The sequence below is a fragment of the Hyla sarda genome, chromosome 9 (assembly GCF_029499605.1).
Source record: "Hyla sarda isolate aHylSar1 chromosome 9, aHylSar1.hap1, whole genome shotgun sequence".
NCBI classification, from domain to species: Eukaryota; Metazoa; Chordata; class Amphibia; order Anura; family Hylidae; genus Hyla; species Hyla sarda.
The window spans coordinates 18244442-18264599 of record NC_079197.1 but is presented as its reverse complement, the minus strand read 5'-3'; the positions used below and the strand labels follow the sequence as shown (position 1 = coordinate 18264599).

At 41.0% G+C, this 20158-nt stretch overlaps 1 protein-coding gene and 1 long non-coding RNA gene across 4 annotated transcripts in view; one reads left to right on the top strand and one right to left on the bottom strand.

Moving 5' to 3' along the window:
• LOC130290686 (ceramide kinase-like) overlaps positions 1-20158 on the top strand; it is a 35649-nt gene that overhangs the window by 10324 nt on the left and 5167 nt on the right. For 2 of the 3 annotated variants that reach the window (XM_056538645.1, XM_056538646.1), the window contains exons 3-10: positions 5998-6120; positions 9358-9486; positions 11077-11140; positions 11943-12088; positions 13072-13146; positions 14579-14731; positions 17991-18096; positions 19297-19358. In XM_056538645.1, the coding sequence (XP_056394620.1) occupies positions 5998-6120; positions 9358-9486; positions 11077-11140; positions 11943-12088; positions 13072-13146; positions 14579-14731; positions 17991-18096; positions 19297-19358 (858 nt within the window). Of the gene's footprint in view, positions 1-4801; positions 4974-5997; positions 6121-9357; positions 9487-11076; positions 11141-11942; positions 12089-13071; positions 13147-14578; positions 14732-17990; positions 18097-19296; positions 19359-20158 lie in introns of those variants that run through there. The other variant, XM_056538647.1, reaches the window with a different exon arrangement.
• LOC130290688 (uncharacterized) lies at positions 3445-8105 on the bottom strand. The gene is made up of 3 exons (XR_008847665.1): positions 7717-8105; positions 5972-6174; positions 3445-3826 (listed from the first exon to the last, which is right to left on the bottom strand). It is a non-coding gene; the product is annotated as an uncharacterized LOC130290688 (long non-coding RNA).

Below are 20158 nucleotides of genomic sequence, written 5' to 3'. Positions count from 1 at the left end.
CCAACTATCCTCCACCCTCCTCTAACCAGTTTTCCACTCTTCTTTGCCCGCTTTGTGTTTTCTATAACATATCAGAAGATCATTGCGATTGGATTTTCACTCTAAAGTCATATTAGGAAACGTGTTACCTAATTATTCTGTCTAGTATGAATAAGACTTTTGTCACAATGTGTCAGTGCAATGGAAATGGCAACCATCTGTCTGGTATATCACGCTTTATTGCTATTGTCAGGTGGCATACTTACCCTCGGGGCTCTACTTACATTATAGGTGAGTATGTTGCTTGGGTATCCCTGCCATTCGCGTAGATAATGAATGCTCATTTATCGGTTTATCTAAGGCAGTGTTTCCCAATCAGGGTGCCTCCAGCTGTTGCAAAACTACAACTCCCAGCATACCCGGACAGCCGAAGGCTGTCCGGGCATGCTGGGAGTTGTAGTTTTGAAACAGCTGGAGGCACCCTGATTGGAAAACACTGATCTAAGGACTCATTCACACCATGGTGTAACTGCATCCTGACAGTGAGTTCTCCTGATTGCCACATACATATGTATGCACGGCTCAGCCAAGCATGCATTTATTCTGACAGGGGTTGATACATGGAACAGGTTTAGCAAGGGCTTAGATGCCTGTCTTAAAGGAATACTTAAAGGGGTACATTTTTGTTTATCAACTGATGCCAGAAAGTTAAACAGATTTGTAAATTACTTCTATTAAAAAATCTTAATCCTTCCAGTACTAATCAGCTGCTATATACTACAGAGGAAGTTCTTTTTCTTTTTGAACTTCCTCTCTGTCTGACCACAGTGCTCTCTGCTGACACCTCTGTCCATGTCAGGTACTGTCCAGAGCAGGAGAGGTTCGCTATGGGGATTTACTCCTACTCTGGACAGTTCCTAAAATTGACAGGGGTGTCAGCAGAGAGAACTTGTGGTCAGACAGAAAGGAAGTTCAAAAAGGAAAGAACTTCCTCTGTAGTAAACAGCAGCTGATAAGTACTGGACGGGTTAAGATTTTTAAATAGAAGTAATTTACAAATTTGTTTAACTTTCTGGCACCAGTTAATTAAGAAAAAAAAATGTCAGTGGAGTACCCCTTTAAAACATATAATACCACAAGTTATAGGAACAAGATTACTGGAGATGGGATGATGATCTAGGGATCTATTCAGACCACATTTTGAATCAGTAAGGATTTTTGTCCACCATTATATCGGCAGCACAATAGGGTCAATGATCAAATGGCAGGAGTGAAATCCACCAGAAAAAATTCTACTCGGTTGCAGCAGAGCTCCATTGCTTTCAAAGTACCGTGCACATTGCGGAATTTCGGCAGCAGATTTTTTCGGGCAAAATTTGCTTGGAAACGCATTGCTGTCTATGGAAACAGCACATTTCTGAACGGTCCTAGTGCCAGCATACTCTGTCAGTCCCCACTTTTTTTTTAGAATGTCCAACCGGGCCGATATTCCGCTGTGGGAACATACTCTAATGAATAAGACTTGATGGAAAAATTGACCAGTGATAGTAACCAATCAGATCGCTTATTTCATTTTTTAAAAAGGCCTCTGAAAAATGAAAGAAGCGATCTGATTGGTTACTATGGGCAACTGGTCAACTTTTCCTCAGCACAGGTCTTGATTAATCTCCCCCAATTGACTATTTGCAAACCATACATATACTACATTATTAGACACTATTATACTATTAGACAGTGTTTCCCAATGCTGGGAGTTGTAGTTTTGCAACAGCTGGAGGCACCCTGGTTAGGAAACACCTGTGTAATGTATAGATGCAATACAATATTGAAACAGCACCACCCATGTCCACCGGCTGTGTGTGGTATAACAACTTGGCTCCATTCATTTTATTGGAACTGAGCTGCAATACCTCACACGACCTAAGAACAGAGGTGGTGCTGTTTTGGGAAGAAATCGGCTGTTTTTCCAATACAGAATAACCCCTTGAAAAGGGGTTTGCCAATTAAACCGATTTCCGAGCTGATTTCTTCCAAAAGCAGCACTTAGATTGTATGTGGAATTGCATCTCAGTTCCATTAAAGTTAATGGAGCCACGTTGTGATACCACACACAACCTGATGACATGTATGACACTGTTTTTGGAAGAAATCAGCTCTGTTATATGTTTAGTTGGCAAACCCCTTTTAAAGAGGGTATTGAGGATTAGAGAAAAAGATCTGTTTTCTTCCAAAAACAGCACCACCCCTGTTCTCAGGTTGTGTGTGGTATTGCAGTTCAGTTCCACTGAATTCAATGGAGCCAAATTGTAAAGCCCAAGGCTATCCGGGCATGCTGGGAGTTGTAGTTTTGCAACAGCTGGAGGCACCGTGGTTGGGAAACACTGCTGTAAGAAATAGACCATATGAGCAATGATTGGCTCCAAATGGGGTTATTCTGATCAGAACTTTTTGGACCTAGTACTATATCAAGTCTGAGCCCACAGAAGGATCAGTCCAATCTTTCATTGATCCCAAGGGATATATAACTACTTCAAGTTCCGAAGTGCCACCCCGATGCAACCTAGGTTACGGCAGTCATGAAATAACTTATGATTAAGTGGTTCGCCACGAAACGCGTCAAGTCCCCTGTGTTCCTGTCTTGTATGTAGGTTTATTTGGACTTTTATATGGATCAAATAAAGCTACAAGATTTATGGTACCTTTGGATTGCTGGATCCCTTATCTGCTATTAGTCATGACATATGGTCCACCCTTATATATATATATATATATATATATATATATATATATATAATCATATGGGGGGGGAGATTTATCAAAACCTGTGCAGAGGAAGAGTGGTGCAGTTGCCCATAGCAACCAATCAGATTGCTTCTTTCATTTTCCACAGGCCTCTAAAGAGGCCTGTGGAAAATGAAAGAAGCAATCTGATTGGTTGCTATGGGCAACTACACCACTCTTCCTCTGCACAGGTTTTGATAAATCTCCCCAATGGTTTTTACAGAAGCTTCAAGGGTGGACCATATGGATTGGATTTTTCACCTTTGAGTGCTGTTGCAAATTTCCTTTATATTTATATATATATATATATATATATATATATATATATATATATATATATAGGAAATTTGCAACAGCACTCAAAGGTAAAAAATCAAAAAATTGAGGGTACAGGCTACTGAGTGAGAATCATGTCCAACAATTCTTCCACATGCATAAAAAATTTTAAGCCAGTGCAGCACTCCATAGAATGAAAAAGTGAATAGTTTATTCCATCAAAAAAGTAAAAACAGCAGCGACGTTTCGATCCTCTCCATCCTGGAGAGGATCGAAACGTTGCTGCTGTTTTCACTTTTTTGATGCAATAATCTATTCATTTTTTCATTCTATGGAGTGTTGCACTGGTTTTTAATTTATACTTATATATATATATATATATATATATATATATATAGCAACATTGGGATTACTTTAAATTGAATGCAAAATCCTGTTTACACGGTGCTATGGCAATGACTAAAAAAATGATCATATCTCCGTTTTACATACTGGAAAATTACTAGGCGAAAAGTGATCCCTTCAACATGTTTATCTGACTCATGTGTCGCTTTGTTCCGCGACAATGTCCCAGTCCCTGGCCTGAGGCTTTTCTAAATCAGGTCATGCATGTAGCTTCCCCTCAGCCTCGGGCTGGTTGTGAACTCAATGGCGGGACGCAGGTTGGACGTCTTATCTTTGGAATTTCCAGTGACATCAGCCGCTAATACCCCACAGCTTTGACGCACAGGAGGTTATTCTACACCCGCAGGGGGGTGGACCTCCATTTCACGGGCATCCTGCTGAATAGCTGCAAGAAACAATGCAGAACTGTCATGCTAAATGCTCGTCAGCAGGGGGCGTAGCTCCAAATTAACTTAAGTGCCTTTAGGGTCTATTCACACGGACAGTATTCTGCGCAGATTTGATGCGCAGGATTTCAAGCTGTGTTCAGTCATTCAATTTACATTGAAATCTGCAGCAGAAAATCCTGTGCATCAAATCTGCGCAGAATACTGTACGTGTGAATAGACCATTGAAGGGGTACTCCAGCGGAAAACAATTTATTTTAAATCAACTTGTGCCAGAAAGTTATACAGATTTGTAAATTACTTCTATTAAAAAATCTCAATCCTTCCAGTACTTATCAGCTGCTGAATACTACAGAGAGAGTTCTTTTCATTTTGAATTTCTTTTCTCTTTGTCCACAGTTCCCTCTGTTCATGTCAGGGACTGTCCAGAGAAGGAGCAAATCCCCATAGCACTGTGGTCAGACAGAAAAAAAAAAAAAAAAAAGAAAATAACTTTCTCTGTAGTAAACAGCAGCTGATAAGTACTGGAAGGATTCATATTTTTAAATAGAAGTAATTTACAAATCTGTTTAACTTTCTGGCACCAGTTGATTTAAAATAAATTGTTTTCCGCCGGAGTACCCCTTTAAAGGACAAGTATCATGTAAGGGCACGTTCCCACCTGGCGTTTACGCAGAGGATCTCCAACTGCGCAAAATTTGCGGCAGCAGTGGGAAATATGCTGCGTATTCCTCACTCGCTATACACACAGGGTTTTATGGCAGCAGCCCTATGGGGGAGATTTATCAAAACCTGTGCAAAGGAAAAGTTGCCCAGTTGCCCATAGCAACCAATCAGATTGCTTCTTTCATTTTGTAGAGGCCTTGTTAAAAATTAAAGAAGCGATCTGATTGGTTGCTATGGGCAACTGGCCAACTTTTCCTCTGGGAAGGTTTTGATAAATCTCCCCCTATGTGTGCAATGAGTTTTGGAGGCGGAGCCGCGCATCTCAGTCACGAAGGCACATGGCTCCGCCTCCAATACTCACTGCACGCATAGGGCTGCCGCCGGAAAGCCCTGTGTGTATAGTGAGCGAGGAATACACAGCGTATTTCCCGCTGCTGACGCAAATTTTGCGCTGCATGAAATACGCTGCATTTACGCCAGGTGGAAACGCACCATTAAAAAAAAAACTTTTAGATCACGGGGGGCACTGGGGCCCCCCGCAATCTACTGTTTAGAGCCCCGACTCTCCTATATAGCGGTGCGTCACGACCCCCGCCTGAAGCGGGGGCCACCACACCCCCTCTATATAGTTCTATGGGAGAACCAAAGATTGCCGAACGGTTCTCCCATAGAGTTATATGGAGGGGGCGTGACGGCCGCTGTATAGGAGAGCCGGGGCTCCATACAGGAGATTGCGGGAGCACCAGCGTTTGGACCCCCAGCAAACTAAGTGATTTTTTTTTTACATGATCCTTTAAGGGCGTATTCACACGTACAGTATCCTGCGCATATTTGATGCAGATTTTATGCTGCAGAGTTCATTGTAAACAACTAAATGTAAATGACTGAACACAGCTTCAAATCTGCAGCATTAGAATACTGTACATGTGAATAGATCCTAAAAGGGTACAGCTTTGTAAATTACTTCTATTAAAAAAAATAATAATAATAAGCCTCTCAGTACTTATCAGCTGCTGTATGCTCCAGAGGAAGTTGTGTAGTTCTTTCCAGTCTGACCACAGTGCTCTCTGCTGACACCTCTGTCCGTGTCAGGAACTGTCCAGAGCAGGAGAGGTTTGTTATGGGGATTTGCTCCTACTCTGGGCAGTTCCTCACATGGACACAGGTGGCAGCAGAGAGCACTGTGGTCAGACTGTGTGATGCTGGACAGCTTCTTTGCTCCTTATTTTTGTGAGCCACATTGTATTCATTAAACACTCATGTCAATAAGGACCTGAACGTTCTTCATTTTATCTTACCAAAGGTGATAGGTCAGTGTTTCCTAACCTGTGTGCCTCCAGCTGTTGCAAAACTACAACTCCCAGCATGCCCAGACAGCCGTTGGCTGTCTGGGCATGCTGAGAGTTGTAGTTTTGCAACAGCTGGAGGCACACTGGTTGGGGAATACTGTGTTTGGGTGAGTTCACTCATTTACTCACAAAGTTCTTCATTTTTTCTCCTTTAGTGTATCACGTGTCCCGCATGTCTTCCCAGCGCTGGTCTCTGCAGTTGGTGACGTTCACAGCTCCAGATGCCCAGGTGGCGCATAGTTGGGTGCAGGCCATCCAGAACAAAATGTTCGAGCCAGGTAAGGAATAACAACCATGGTAAACCGTAAGAAGATACATGACATTAAATAAATCTAAGAAGCAAATAAACCGTACACAATTCATTATCACGGCTACACTGCGACTTTTTTCTGGTACTACAAGGGTGATATTAGCTATTGGATGACATGATGATGTAGATTAAAGGGGTACTCCGGTGGAAAACATTATTTTTTTAAACCAACTGGTGCCAGAAAGTTAAACAGATTTATGAATTACTTCTGTTTCAAAATCTTAATCCTTCCAGTACTTATCAGCTTCGGTGTACTACAAAGAAAGTTGTGTAGTTCTTTTCGGTCTGACCACAGTGCTCTCTGCTGACACCTCTGTCCGTGTCAGGAACTGTCCAAAGCAAACCTATCCTGCTCTGGACAGTTCCTGACACAGACAGAGGTGTCAGCAGCGAGCACTGTGGTCAGACTGGAAAGAACTACACAACTTCCACTGTACTGGAAGGATTAAGATTTTTTTAATAGAAGTAATTTACAAATCTGTTTAACTTTCTGGCACCAGTTGATTTAAAAAAAATTTAAAAAAATGTTTTTCCCTGGAGTACCCCTTTAAGGCCTATCTTAAAGGGGTAATCCAGGAAAAAACATATATATATATATATATATATATATATATATATATTATATATATATATATTATACATATCTATCTATCTATATATATATATATATATATATATATATTATATATATATATATATATATATATATATATATTATATATATATATATATATATATATATATATATATATATATATATATATATATATATATATCAACTGGCTCCAGAAAGTTAAACAGATTTGTAAATTTCTTCTATTAAAAAATCTTAATCCTTTCAGTACTGATGAGCTTCTGAAGTTAAGGTTGTTCTTTTCCGTCTAAGTGCTCTCTGATGACACGTGTCTCGGGAACCGCCCAGTTTAGAAGCAAATCCCCATAGCAAACCTCTTATGAACTGGGCGGTTCCCGAGACAGGTGTCATCAGAGAGCACTTAGACAGAAAAGAACAACCTAAACTTCAGAAGCTCATAAGTAGTGAAAGGATTAAGATTTTTTAATAGACATAATTTACAAATCTTTTTAACTTTCGGGAGCCAGTTGATATATAAATTTTTTTTTTTTCCTGGATAACCCCTTTAAAGCCAATGTGGTTGAAAACGTCCAAGGCGCTAATACTCAAACAAATATATGTGAATTGCCATAAATAGAACATAACTTTTAGTGGGTCAAACAATTTAAAAACACCACCCGAAAGGAAAGAAAAAAAATTCCAAAAGAAAGCAAAATTAATTGTAAAAATCTCCAGAATGTTTATAACACATTGGGGGAGATTGATCAAAACCTGTCCAGAGGAAAAGTTGCTGAGTTGCCCATAGCAACCAATCAGATCGCTTCTTTCATTTTTAACAAGGCCTCTGCAAAATGAAAGTGATCTGATTGGTTGCTATGGGCAACAGGGCAACTTTTCCTTTGCATCTTTGCATAGGTTTTGATAAATCTCCCCCGTTATCCATATACCGGTGTGCCTATGGACACAACACCACCATATATATAGTTTCACCTGTAGAATATACCACTTCCAGCTTCCGGCGTGTTTCTTCTGCAAGTAGAAACACATAGGGGGAGAATAATCCAAACCTGTCCAGAGGAAAAAATTGCCCAGTTGCCCATAGCAACCAATCAGATCGCTTCTTTCATTTTTAACGAGGCCTCTGCAAAATGAAAGAAGTGATCTGATTGGTTGCTATGGGCAACTGGGCAACTTTTGCACAGGCGTTGATAAACCGCAGGTTTGCGCAGGTTTTGATAAATCTCCCCCAAATTAACTGAGTGACTGCTGTAGTCCACTCTATGTTGGTATCATGTGGGCTCTTTATATGGCAACATAACCTTGGGATTATAAAGTTGTGAAATATGGGCTGTAAATAGCGGTATTATTTTGGCACTATATGACGGTAAAGTCTTCATATTATGAGAATCCCTGGCTATAATTCAAGTGTTTCTATTGTAGCTCGGATAAATTGGATATATATATATATATATATATATATATATATATATATATATATATATATTTATATATATATTTTTTATATTTTTTTTTATTTATATAGTTATTTTTTAATTGAAAGAATCAGTTTCTCTCTTGTTCTTCAATAAGCAATCTCACTCATGTAGAGGAGTCTTACTTATTGGAAGCAGTCTCAGGATTCACAATGAATGGGGAGCAGATTCTAGTTTCTTTTGGAGTCAATGGGTAAGTAATATTCTGGGGTGGCTATTACTGAAGCTTGAAGACCTCACATGCTAGGAAGGTGTGGTATACACGGGAAATGTCCAACATCTCTGTGTATAACAAGGACTCATTCACACAGCGGAATATGACGGAAGAATTCCGCTGGGAAATTCAGTTGCAGCAGGGTCCCATTCTTTTCAATGGGATTCTGCTGCACCGTGCACACGGCGGAATTTCTGCGGCTGAAACACCTGCTGTGGAAAATCCTATTTCGGCCTCCACATGTCAATTCTTTCTGTGGAATCCTCCCATAAATGCATTGCCGTCTGTGGATACGCATTTCCGAGCCGTCCTAACATTCCGGCATGTGAACCTAGCCTAACAAGCCAGTCTGGTCCTTTGGTGGCTCTGATTTATATTGAGTTCTTCGATCAGGCCTTTAGATTCAGGCCATGTGTAGCCAACCTAAGTATTAAGTTATCTAATTAATGAATTAATTTATTTATTAAATAACTAAATAAATACATTTATTTATTTATATATATATATATATATATATATATATATATATATTTATTTTTATTTATTTAATTACATTTTTTTTTTGTATATCCCTATTTTGCTACTGACATACCAGTAGAGCAAGGGCATGGACACTGGATACTATCAGTTAATTGTATTATTGCAGTCTTTTCCCAACCAGGGTGCCTCCAGCTGTTGCAAAACTACAAATCCCAGCATGCCCGGACAGCCGTTGGCTGTCCGGGCATGCTGGGAGATGTAGTTTTGCAACAGCTGGAGGCACGCTAGTTGGGAAACACTGTATTATTGGAATGACTATAACAATTTCACTATGTCATCTATAGGTCATGTGACCATCTTGTGATCACCTCTATAGTATATTTTCTATATGATTAAGTAAAGTCTCATATACCTTATAATAAAAATATTCTTTCTTGGTGACAGGACACACAAGGCCAAAGAAACTTCTTGTGTTCATTAACCCGTATGGAGGACGCGGTAAAGCGTCAAGAATTTACTACAGTAAAATAAGTCCCCTCTTCCAGCTGGCGGGGATTAAAACTGATGTGATTGGTAAGGATCTATATTATACTGTAAAGAGCCCTATAGTCTGTTTTTTTACAAAAAACATTTCCCATTAAAGGGGTACTCCGGTGGGAAAAAAAAAATTCAAATCAACTGGTGCCAGAAAGTTAAACAGATTAGTAAATGACTTCTATAAAAAAAAATCTTAATCCTTCCAGTACTTATTAGCTGCTAAATACTACAGAGGAAATTCTTTTCTTTTTGGAACACAGAGCTCTCTGCTGACATCACGGGCACAGTGCTCTCTGCTGACATCTCTGTTTATTTTAGGAACGGTCCAGAGCAGCATATGTTTTCTATGGGGATTTTCTTCTACTCTGAACAGTTCTTAAAATGGACAGAGGTGTCAGCAGAGAGCACTGTGGTCATGATGTCAGCAGATAGCACTGTGTTCCAAAAAGAAAATAATTTCTTCTGTAGCATTTGGCAGCTAATAAGTACTGGAAGGATTAAGATTTTTTTAATAGAAGTAATTTACAAATCTGTTTAACTTTCTGGCACCAGTTGATAAAAAAAAAAAAAAAAACCTTTTCCACCGGAGTACCCCTTTAATATTTGATTCATTTAGAATCGGACTCCTAGCACAGCGCCACACATATGGTCTTGGCTTTGCCTGGTACTGCAGCTTACAGCAACTCTTCATTGGAAGGGTACCGAGCTGGTGTGAACTGCAGTACCAGACAGAGCCACAACTGTATGTAGGGCGCTATGCCTGGGTAAACTATGATGAGGAAGCAGTGCTCGCTGGAGCCATGCAGCTGCTTTATTCAGGTGATGCGATTCTGGGAGTCACAGTAGTCAATGAATATTTAAGCTCACTATTGGGATATGCTCACACAGGACGGAAATGGGGCAAATCTGCGGCTGGAAAACATTTTTTTTTTTTTTTTTTTTAAATGAACTGGTGCCAGAAAGTTAAACAGATTTGTAAATGACTTCTATTAAAAAATCTTTACCCTTCCAGTACTTTTTAGCAGCTGTATGCTACAGAGGAAATTCTTTTCTTTTTGAATTTCTTTTTTGTCTTGTCCACAGTGCTCTCTGCTGACACCTGATGCCCGTTTCAGGAACTGTCCAGAGCAGGAGAAAATCCCCATAGCAAACCTATGCTGCTCTGGACAGTTCCTGACATGGACAGAGGTGTCAGCAGAGAGCACTGTGGACAAGACAAAAAAAGAAATTCAAAAAGAAAAGAATTTCCTCTGTAGCATACAGCTGCTAAAAAGTACTGGAAGGGTAAAGATTTTTTAATTGAAGTCATTTACAAATCTGTTTAACTTTCTAGCACCAGTTGATTTAAAAAAAATAAAATAAAGAAAAATGTTTTCCACCGTAGTACCCCTTTAACTCTTTGCATCCTGGTTTCCTAGGGAATCTGCTTTATAAGGCCCTATTTGGTTATTTCCAAACAGGGACTGTCTTTAAACCAGATAATACAGTTTTAGTTATTGAACCACGCACATTGACCTACCCCTATAGTCACCTTGTGACTAGGGAACCTAAAATATCAAAATATTTCCGGCCAAATAATTAAACTTTCTCATTTTAATTCCTACTGTACTTTTTTGTCATTTCAAGAAACAACACGGGCAAACCATGCAAGAGACTACATCATGGATTCCGATCTACGGACTTACGATGGGTAAGTCTGTTTTACTGAATTAAAGGGGTACTCCGGTGGAAAATAAAAATTTTCGAATCAACTGGTGCCAGAAAGTTATACAGATTTGTAAATGACTTCTTTATTAAAATCTTAACCCTTCCAGTACTTATCAGCTGCTGTATGCTCCAGAGGAAGTTGTGTAGTTCTTTCCAGTCTGAACACAGTCCTCTCTGCTGACTCCTCTGTCCGTGTCAGGAACTGTCCAGAGCAGGAGAGTTTTACCATGGGGATTTACTCCTTCTATGGACAGTTCCTGACATGGACACAGGTGGCAGCAGAGAGCACTGTGGTCAGACTGGAAAGAACTACACCAAATCCAGTGTGTAGCATACAGCAGCTGATAAGTACTGGAAGGATTAAGATTTTTATATAGAAGTAATTTACAAATCTGTATAACTTTCTGGCACCAGTTGATTTAAAAACATTTGTTTTCCAAAGGAGTACCCCTTTAACCTTTTTATTAGACGACACCATAGTGTGACCGTATCTTACAACACCAGTGTCCCCAGACTATGAATCACCTGGTTTTCAAACTGTGGCTCTCCAGCTGTTGCAAAACTACAACTCTCAGCATGCCCGAACAGCCAGCGGCTGTCCGGGCATGCTGGGAGTTGTAGTTTTGCAACATCTGGAGGGCCACAGTTGTGAAACCACTGAGCTAGAATGACCATATACAAAGTGAGCTTTTACACCCTACAATATCCTCTCACCGCCATTATATTTCCACTCTGCAGACTATTGCTCTTCTCCTCTCGCTCATGTTATCATGTATTTTCCCCAGGGTGGTGTGTGTTGGAGGGGATGGCATGTTCAGCGAATTGCTTCACGGGCTGGTGAGACGTACGCAGAGTGACAGCGGAGTTTGCGAAGACAAGGAGGACGCGAAACTGACGCCATGCCACCTACGGATTGGAATTATACCAGCTGGTAAGCGCCACATCTTTATTTCACTACATGTCTTACAACGTATTTTGCTGCAGATTTTCTGCAGCTGATTTTGCTACCCAATGAGAGTCGATGGGTGGAGAAAACAAACAATGCAGAAAATCTGCAGCAAAATGTGCACTAAAACGTGCCCGTGTGAACATACCCGGAGGCCATGTTGACGCGGTGGAATTTTGGCGCAATGTCCGCCCAGATCATTTCCGGAGGGCATTTCTGCAAAATATTCAATAACCAAACAATTACAATAAAAAAAAAAAAAAAAAAAAAAAAAAAAAAACAACGGCAAAGTAGTTTAAAGGGGTACTCTGGTGGAAAACAGTATTTTTCAAATCAACTGGTGGCAGAAAGTTAAACAGATTTGTAAATTACTTCTATTAACAAATCTTAATCCTTCCAGTACTTATCAACTAAATGTAAATGACTGAACACAGCTTCAAATCTGCACCATTAGAATATTGTACGTGTGAATAGATCCTCAAATTTTTTTTTTTAAATCGACTGGTGCCAGAAAGTTAAACAGGTTTGTAAATTATTTCTATAAAAAAAAAATTAAGCCTTCAGTACTTTTCAGCTGCTGTATGCGCCAGAGGAAGTTGTGTAGTTCTTTTCAGTCTGACCACAGTGCTCTCTGCTGGCACCTCTGTCCATGTCAGAAACTGTCCAGAGTAGGAGCAAATAGTCATGGCAAGCCTCTTCTGCTCCAGACAGTTCCTGACATGGACAGAGGTGGCAGCAGAGAGCACTGTGCTCAGACTGTAAAAAACTACACAATTTCCTCTGTAGTATACAGCAGCTGATAAGTACTGGAAGGATTAAGATTTTTTAATAGAAGTAATTTACTAATCTTTCTGGAGCCAGTGAATTTTATTTTCCCACCAGAGTACCCCTTTACGTTTCTGGTTCTAATGATCTGTCTGTACTTAAGAATAATGTCTGATAATAAACCATTGTTTCTTTGTCTTCAGGCTCTACAGATTGTGTATGTTTTGCAACAATGGGAATCAATGACCCGGTGACATCAGCTCTGCACATTATTATCGGTAAATCAACATAAAGTTACTCAATGATGGGGAAGTCTTTGAGGAAGTTCAATACTATAGGTGTAAGTCTAGCAATATGAGCTATAAGTAGGTATGTGAACTGAACTGGAAGGGGAGGGAAGGTGCTGCCAGACTCCTCCATGGGTGTCCTCTCTCCACAACAATGGATTGGGCAGTTGAACTCCAACATGCCAGGTCCTTCCCCTGACTTCATGTATCAGAGGGGAGTCATAGTAGAAGGCATCCACTTACCGGCAAACTCTTTAGAACAGTGGTCTCAAACTGTGGCCCTCCAGATGTTGCAAAACTTCAACTCCCAGCATGCCCGGACAGCCGTTGGCTGTCCGGGCATGCTGGGAGTTGAAGTTTTGCAACATCTGGAGGGCCACAGTTTGAGATCACTGCTTTAGAATGACTTAGACTACTTTGGTAGGGGCTGGATTTTATACACCTGTGCCAATGGGAATGAATGAAACATCTGAATTCATTGATTAAAGGGGTACTCCGGTGCTAAGACATCTTATAAGATGCCTGATCGCGGGGGACCCGCTGCTGGGGACCCCCGTTATCTTGCATGCAGCACCCCGTTAGAATCAGTCCCCGGTTCTGATTACAGGCGATCACGGGGGCCGGAGCATTGTGACGTCCCGCCCCGTGTGACGTCACGCTCCGCCCCCTGAATGCAAGCCTACGGGAGGGGGCGTGACAGCAGTCACAATGCTCCACCCCCGTGATCGCCAGTAATGAGACCCGGAGCGAACATGCTCCGGGGACTGATTCTAACGGGGTGCTGCGTGCAAGATCACGAGGGGGTCCCCAGCGGCAGGACCTCCGCGATCAGGCATCTTATGCCCTATCCTTTGGACAGGGAATAAGATGTCTTAGCGCCGGAGTACCCCTATAAAGGGGAACTAGGGAGGAAAAAATGTTTTCAAATCAATTGGTACCAGAAAGTTATACAGATTTGCAACTTACTTCTATTTAAAAATCTTAATCCTTCCAGTACTTATCAGCTGCTGTATGCTCCACAGGAAGTTGTGTAGATCTTTCCAGTCTGACCACAGTGCTCTCTGCTGCCACCTCTGTCTGGGTCAGGAACTGTACAGAGCAGGAACAAAACCCCATAGCAAACCTATCCTGCTCCGGACAGTTTCGGTGTCAGCAGAGAGCACTGTGGTCAGACTGGAAAGTACTACACAACTTCCTCTGGAGCATACAGCAGCTGATAATTACTGGAAGGATTAAGATTTTTAAACAGAAGTAATTTTCAAATCCGTATAACTTTCTGGCACCAGTTTGAAAACTGTTTTTTTTTTTTTTTCCCCGGAGTACCACTTTAAGAGCTGGGGTTTAATACTTTACTCCATATGGTGTAACTCCAGATTTAAGAAAGAATGGATCTACATGGTTAATTTATTTATTTTGTTTGTAGGTGACACACAACCACTGGATGTTTGTGCTTCATACCACGGAGGACAACTGATGAAATATTCGGTGTCACTGATCGGCTACGGCTTCTTCGGGGACGTCCTAAGGGAGAGCGAAGACATGCGCTGGGTGGGACCTATACGTTACGATCTAGCAGGTGAGATCTTGTGCATAAAAACACTGGTCCAAATACGTTTCGTGGTTCGAAGTTTGTCTTTATGGGTGGGGAAAGTTTTAGAAATGGTTTAGGTCTGGCTTATCATGCAAAGCAGAAGATGTGTCACATGATGCGAACACAAGCTTACAAGGAGCCTAATGCTTATAGGCCCATAGAAGATACAGTGCTCCCTCAAGTTACAATATGAATTGGTTCCAGGACGACCATTGTATGTTGAAACCATTGTATGTTGAGACCAGAAGTCTATGGAAACCTGGGAATTGGTTCTGAAGTCCACAAAATGTCATCCAAAAATAAGAAAAAGTGAGGATTAAACAAAAATAAGTAGATAACTAATATAGATAAAGCAAATCCTTCCATATAAAAGTAATAAAGATCTGCTGGGAGCTGTAATCACTGTCTATGTAGAGGACAGGAGCTTCTTCAGGGTCCTGTACAGTACACAGTGTCCTAAAAAGTAACATGGAGCCGCCCTCACCTGGTGTCCAAAGGAGCAGCTAACCCTGGTACAGGTAAAGAGTACAGAACATGTAATACCACCCTGTACTGTACATCAGTCAGTGCATGCACTTTAGTAATACAGGTCAAGAGTAGTACAGAACATGTAATACCTCCTTGTACTGTAGAGGGCGCTACCAGACACCAGTCAGTGCATACACTTCAGTAATACAGGGAAAGAGTAGTACAGAACATATAATACCTCGCTTTACTGTAGGGGGCACTACCAGACACCAGTCAGTGCATACACTTCAGTAATACAGGTAAAGAGTAGTACAGAACACGTAATACCTCCCTGTACTGTAGGGGGTGCTACCAGACACCAGTCAGTGCATACACTTCAGTAATACAGGTAAAGAGTACAGAACATGTAATACCTCCCTGTACTGTAGGGGGTGCTACCAGACACCAGTCAGTACAAACACTTCAGTAATACAGGTAAAGAGTAGTACAGAACATGTAATACCTCCCTGTACTGTAGGGGGTGCTACCAGACACCAGTCAGTGCATACACTTCAGTAATACAGGGAAAGAGTAGTACAGAACATATAATACCTCCCTTTACTGTAGGGGGCACTACCAGACACCAGTCAGTGCATACACTTCAGTAATACGGGTAAAGAGTAGTACAGAACATGTAATACCTCCCTGTACTGTAGGGGGTGCTACCAGACACCAGTCAGTACATACACAGCGAAGACATGCGCTGGGTGGGACCTATACGTTACGATCTAGCAGGTGAGATCTTGTGCATAAAAACACTGGTCCAAATACGTTTCGTGGTTCGAAGTTTGTCTTTATGGGTGGGGAAAGTTTTAGAAATGGTTTAGGTCTGGCTTATCATGCAAAGCAGAAGATGTGTCACATGATGCGAACACAAGCTTACAAGGAGCCTAATGCTTATAGGCCCATAGAAGATACAGTGCTCCCTCAAGTTACAATATGAATTGGTTCCAGGACAACCATTGTATGTTGAAACCATTGTATGTTGAGACCAGAAGTCTATGGAAACCTGGGAATTGGTTCTGAAGTCCCCAAAATGTCATCCAAAAATAGGAAAAAGTGAGGATTAAACAAAAATAAGTAGATAACTAATATAGATGAAGCAAATCCTTACATATAAAAGTAATAGAGATCTGCTGGGAGCTGTAATCACTGTCTATGTAGAGGACAGGAGCTTCTTCAGGGTCCTGTACAGTACACAGTGTCCTAAAAAGTAACATGGAGCCGCCCTCACCTGGTGTCCAAAGGAGCAGCTAACCCTGGTACAGGTAAAGAGTACAGAACATGTAATACCTCCCTGTACTGTAGGGGGCGCTACCAGACACCAGTCAGTGCATGCACTTCAGTAATACAGGTAAAGAGTACAGAACATGTAATACCTCCCTGTACTGTAGGGGGCGCTACCAGACACCAGTCAGTGCATGCACTTCAGTAATACAGGTAAAGAGTACAGAACATGTAATACCTCCCTGTACTGTAGGGGGCGCTACCAGACACCAGTCAGTGCATACACTTCAGTAATACAGGTAAAGAGTAGTAGAGAACATGTAATACCACCCTGTACTGTAGGGGGCGCTACCAGACAGCCAGTCAGTGCATACACTTCAGTAATACAGGTAAAGAGTAGTACAGAACATGTAATACCTCCCTGTACTGTAGGGGGCGCTACCAGACACCAGTCAGTACATGCACTTCAGTAATACAGGTAAAGAGTAGTACAGGACATGTAATACCTCCCTGTACTGTAGGGGGTGCTACCAGACACCAGTCAGTGCATACACTTCAGTAATACAGGTAAAGAGTACAGAACATGTAATACCTCCCTGTACTATAGGGGGGCGCTACCAGACACCAGTCAGTGCATACACTTCAGTAATACATGTAAAGAGTAGTACAGAACATGTAATACCTTCCTGTACTGTAGGGGGTGCTACCAGACACCAGTCAGTGCATACACTTCAGTAATACAGGTAAAGAGTACAGAACATGTAATACCTCCCTGTACTGTAGGGGGCGCTACCAGACACCAGTCAGTGCATACACTTCAATAATACAGGTAAAGAGTAGTACAGAACATGTAATACCTCCCTGCACTGTAGGGGGCGCTACTAGACACCAGTCAGTGCATGCACTTTAGTAATACAGGTCAAGAGTAGTACAGAACATGTAATACCTCCTTGTACTGTAGGGGGCACTACCAGACACCAGTCAGTGCATACACTTCAGTAATACAGGGAAAGAGTAGTACAGAACATGTAATACCTCCCTGTACTGTAGGGGCGCTAGCAGACACCAGTCAGTGCATACACTTCAGTAATACAGGTAAAGAGTACAGAACGTGTAATACCTCCCTGTACTGTAGGGGGCGCTACCAGACACCAGTCAGTGCATACACTTCAGTAATACAGGTAAAGAGTAGTACAGAACATGTAATACCTCCCTGTACTGTAGGGGGCACTACCAGACACCAGTCAGTGCATACACTTCAGTAATACAGGGGTTTTACCAGTGAAATGTCCATTCTGATTGGTCAGATCTTCTGGCCATTGACAGGTATCACAGATCTGGACTGTCTGTACATTGTATGTTGAGTCTGGTTACAATGGTCCAGAAAAGACCGAAAATATTGTAACCTGAGGCAGTTGAGGGATCACTGTAATGGAAATGTCGGAATCATGTGACTTTAGACTGGATATGCTTGTCATTTGTATGAAGTGCTGAAGTCTTTTCATTTTAGGCATAAAGATGGTGCTCAGTAACCGCTCCTACAGAGGGACCATAGAATTCCAGGAGGCCCAAGACAGCAGCTCCAGCCCAAGAGACAACACTCGCTGCCGGACAGGGTAATGCTCCTCATCCTCCTCTCTTCGTATGTCTGTACATAGAGATGTCACATAGCTACTATTGGGACTTCACCAAAGAGCTTGCACTCTAAATGCATGGTTATAGAAATCAGCATTGCATACAGTATATCTTATGCTTTAAAGCTTACCTTATATATGTTTCTCACTAGGTCATGCAGAGTCTTTACATGTCTTTTTATGTGTCTAGCTTCTGTATTTGGCTGACAAATCCCTCTGTTCTTCTGTTGCTCACTCATTCTGACATCCACTGCTCAGAAAGGGGAATGAGACAAGCATTAAGCCCACCCTCAGTAACCATGCATTCACTTCCTCCCTGAGTCTGCTGTGCTGGGTCTCTTCATCCAATCACTGCAGGCTGCTCTGTAACCCCCTTCTTTCTGTTTTCATGCTGCAGTCTGATAGGACAGGAGTGAGCACAGAGGAGTGCTAGTCCCGCCCTCACTTCCTGGACTTTGTCCCAGCCTGTGCTTCAGCTGGGACAAAGATGGTGCTGCAGCCAGACAGGATTATGGTCTGCATAGTATGGGGACCCCTAGTGGTCTTTTTTTATAACACGTGATTTCTATAAAAAGTAGAAAAATATGAGAAAGGTTTAAAGGGTATTCCAGGAAAAAACTTGATATATATATATATATATATATATATATATATATATATATATATGTATATACTGTATATATATCAACTGGCTCCATAAAGTTAAACCGATTTTTTAATTACTTCTATTTAAAAAAATCTTAATCCTTCCAATAATTATCAGCTTCTGAAGTTGAGTTGTTCTTATCTGTCTGGCAACAGTGCTCTCTGCTGACCTCTCTGCTTGTCTCAGGAACTGCACAGAGTAGAAGAGGTTTGCTATTGGGGATTTGTTTCTACTCTGGACAGTTTCCGAGACAGGTGTCATCAGAGAGCACTTAGACAGAAAAGAAAACTCAACTTCAGCAGCTCATAAGTACTGAAAGGATTAAGATTTTTTAATAGAAGTAATTTACAAATGTGTTTAACTTTCTGGAGCCAGTTGATATATATACATAAAAAAATAAGTTTTTTTTCCTGGATAACCCCTTTTAATGTTTTGCCAAGAGGTACATAATACATATAAAATGTTTTTGAATCCAACAGTGCCCATTTAAACATTTTTCTTACAAAAGATTTTTTTTTGTTTTCGTTTTTTTATAGGTGTCTTGTCTGTTCCGAGTCCTCAAACAGATTACGAGAGATGACAGAAGACTCTGAAGAAAGTAAGACCTACTGTTCTACCTATATATAAATGTCTCTTTCATATATTTATACAGAGAAATAGTCCGCATTGAATTTTCCTGACTTGTTATAATAGGCTTTTGTGCAAAGCAAAGGGATGACCTGGTGACCCATCATGGGCCCCACACAGTGTATACACTGAGTACTGCATACTCTTTATCAGTGGTTTCCAAACGGTAGCCCTCCAGATGTTGTAAAACTACAACTCCCAGCATGCCCGGACATGCTGGGAGTTGTAGTTTTGCAACATCTGGAGGACTACCGTCTGGAGACCACTGCTTTAAATCAACTTGTTTATGGCAGTAAAGGTCTTATAGGGCAGTCTGTAAGCGTTTTTGTGTACATATATATATATATATATATATATATATATATAGAACAATTGGCACATAGAACACATTGATACTTTGAGTCTATAGATGTGCTGTAGTCGTAGTCAGGCGGGGAGGGCAAAGATGCACAGCATGACCAACACAAGTTTACAATGCAGAAATTGAAGGCTATAATTTATTATGTCAAGTGAGATCCCTGGGAAACTATTAAAGGGGTACTCTAGTGGAAAACTTTTTTTTTTTTTTAAACCAACTGGTGCCAGAAAGTTAAACAGATTTGTAAATCACTTCTATTAAAAAAAATCTTAATCCTTCCAGTACTTTTTAGGGGCTATATACTACAGAGGAAATGCTTTTCTTTTTGGATTTCTCTGATGTCACGACCACAGTGCTCTCTGCTGACATCTGCTGTCCATTTTTGGAACTGTCCAGAGCAGAAGAAAATCCTC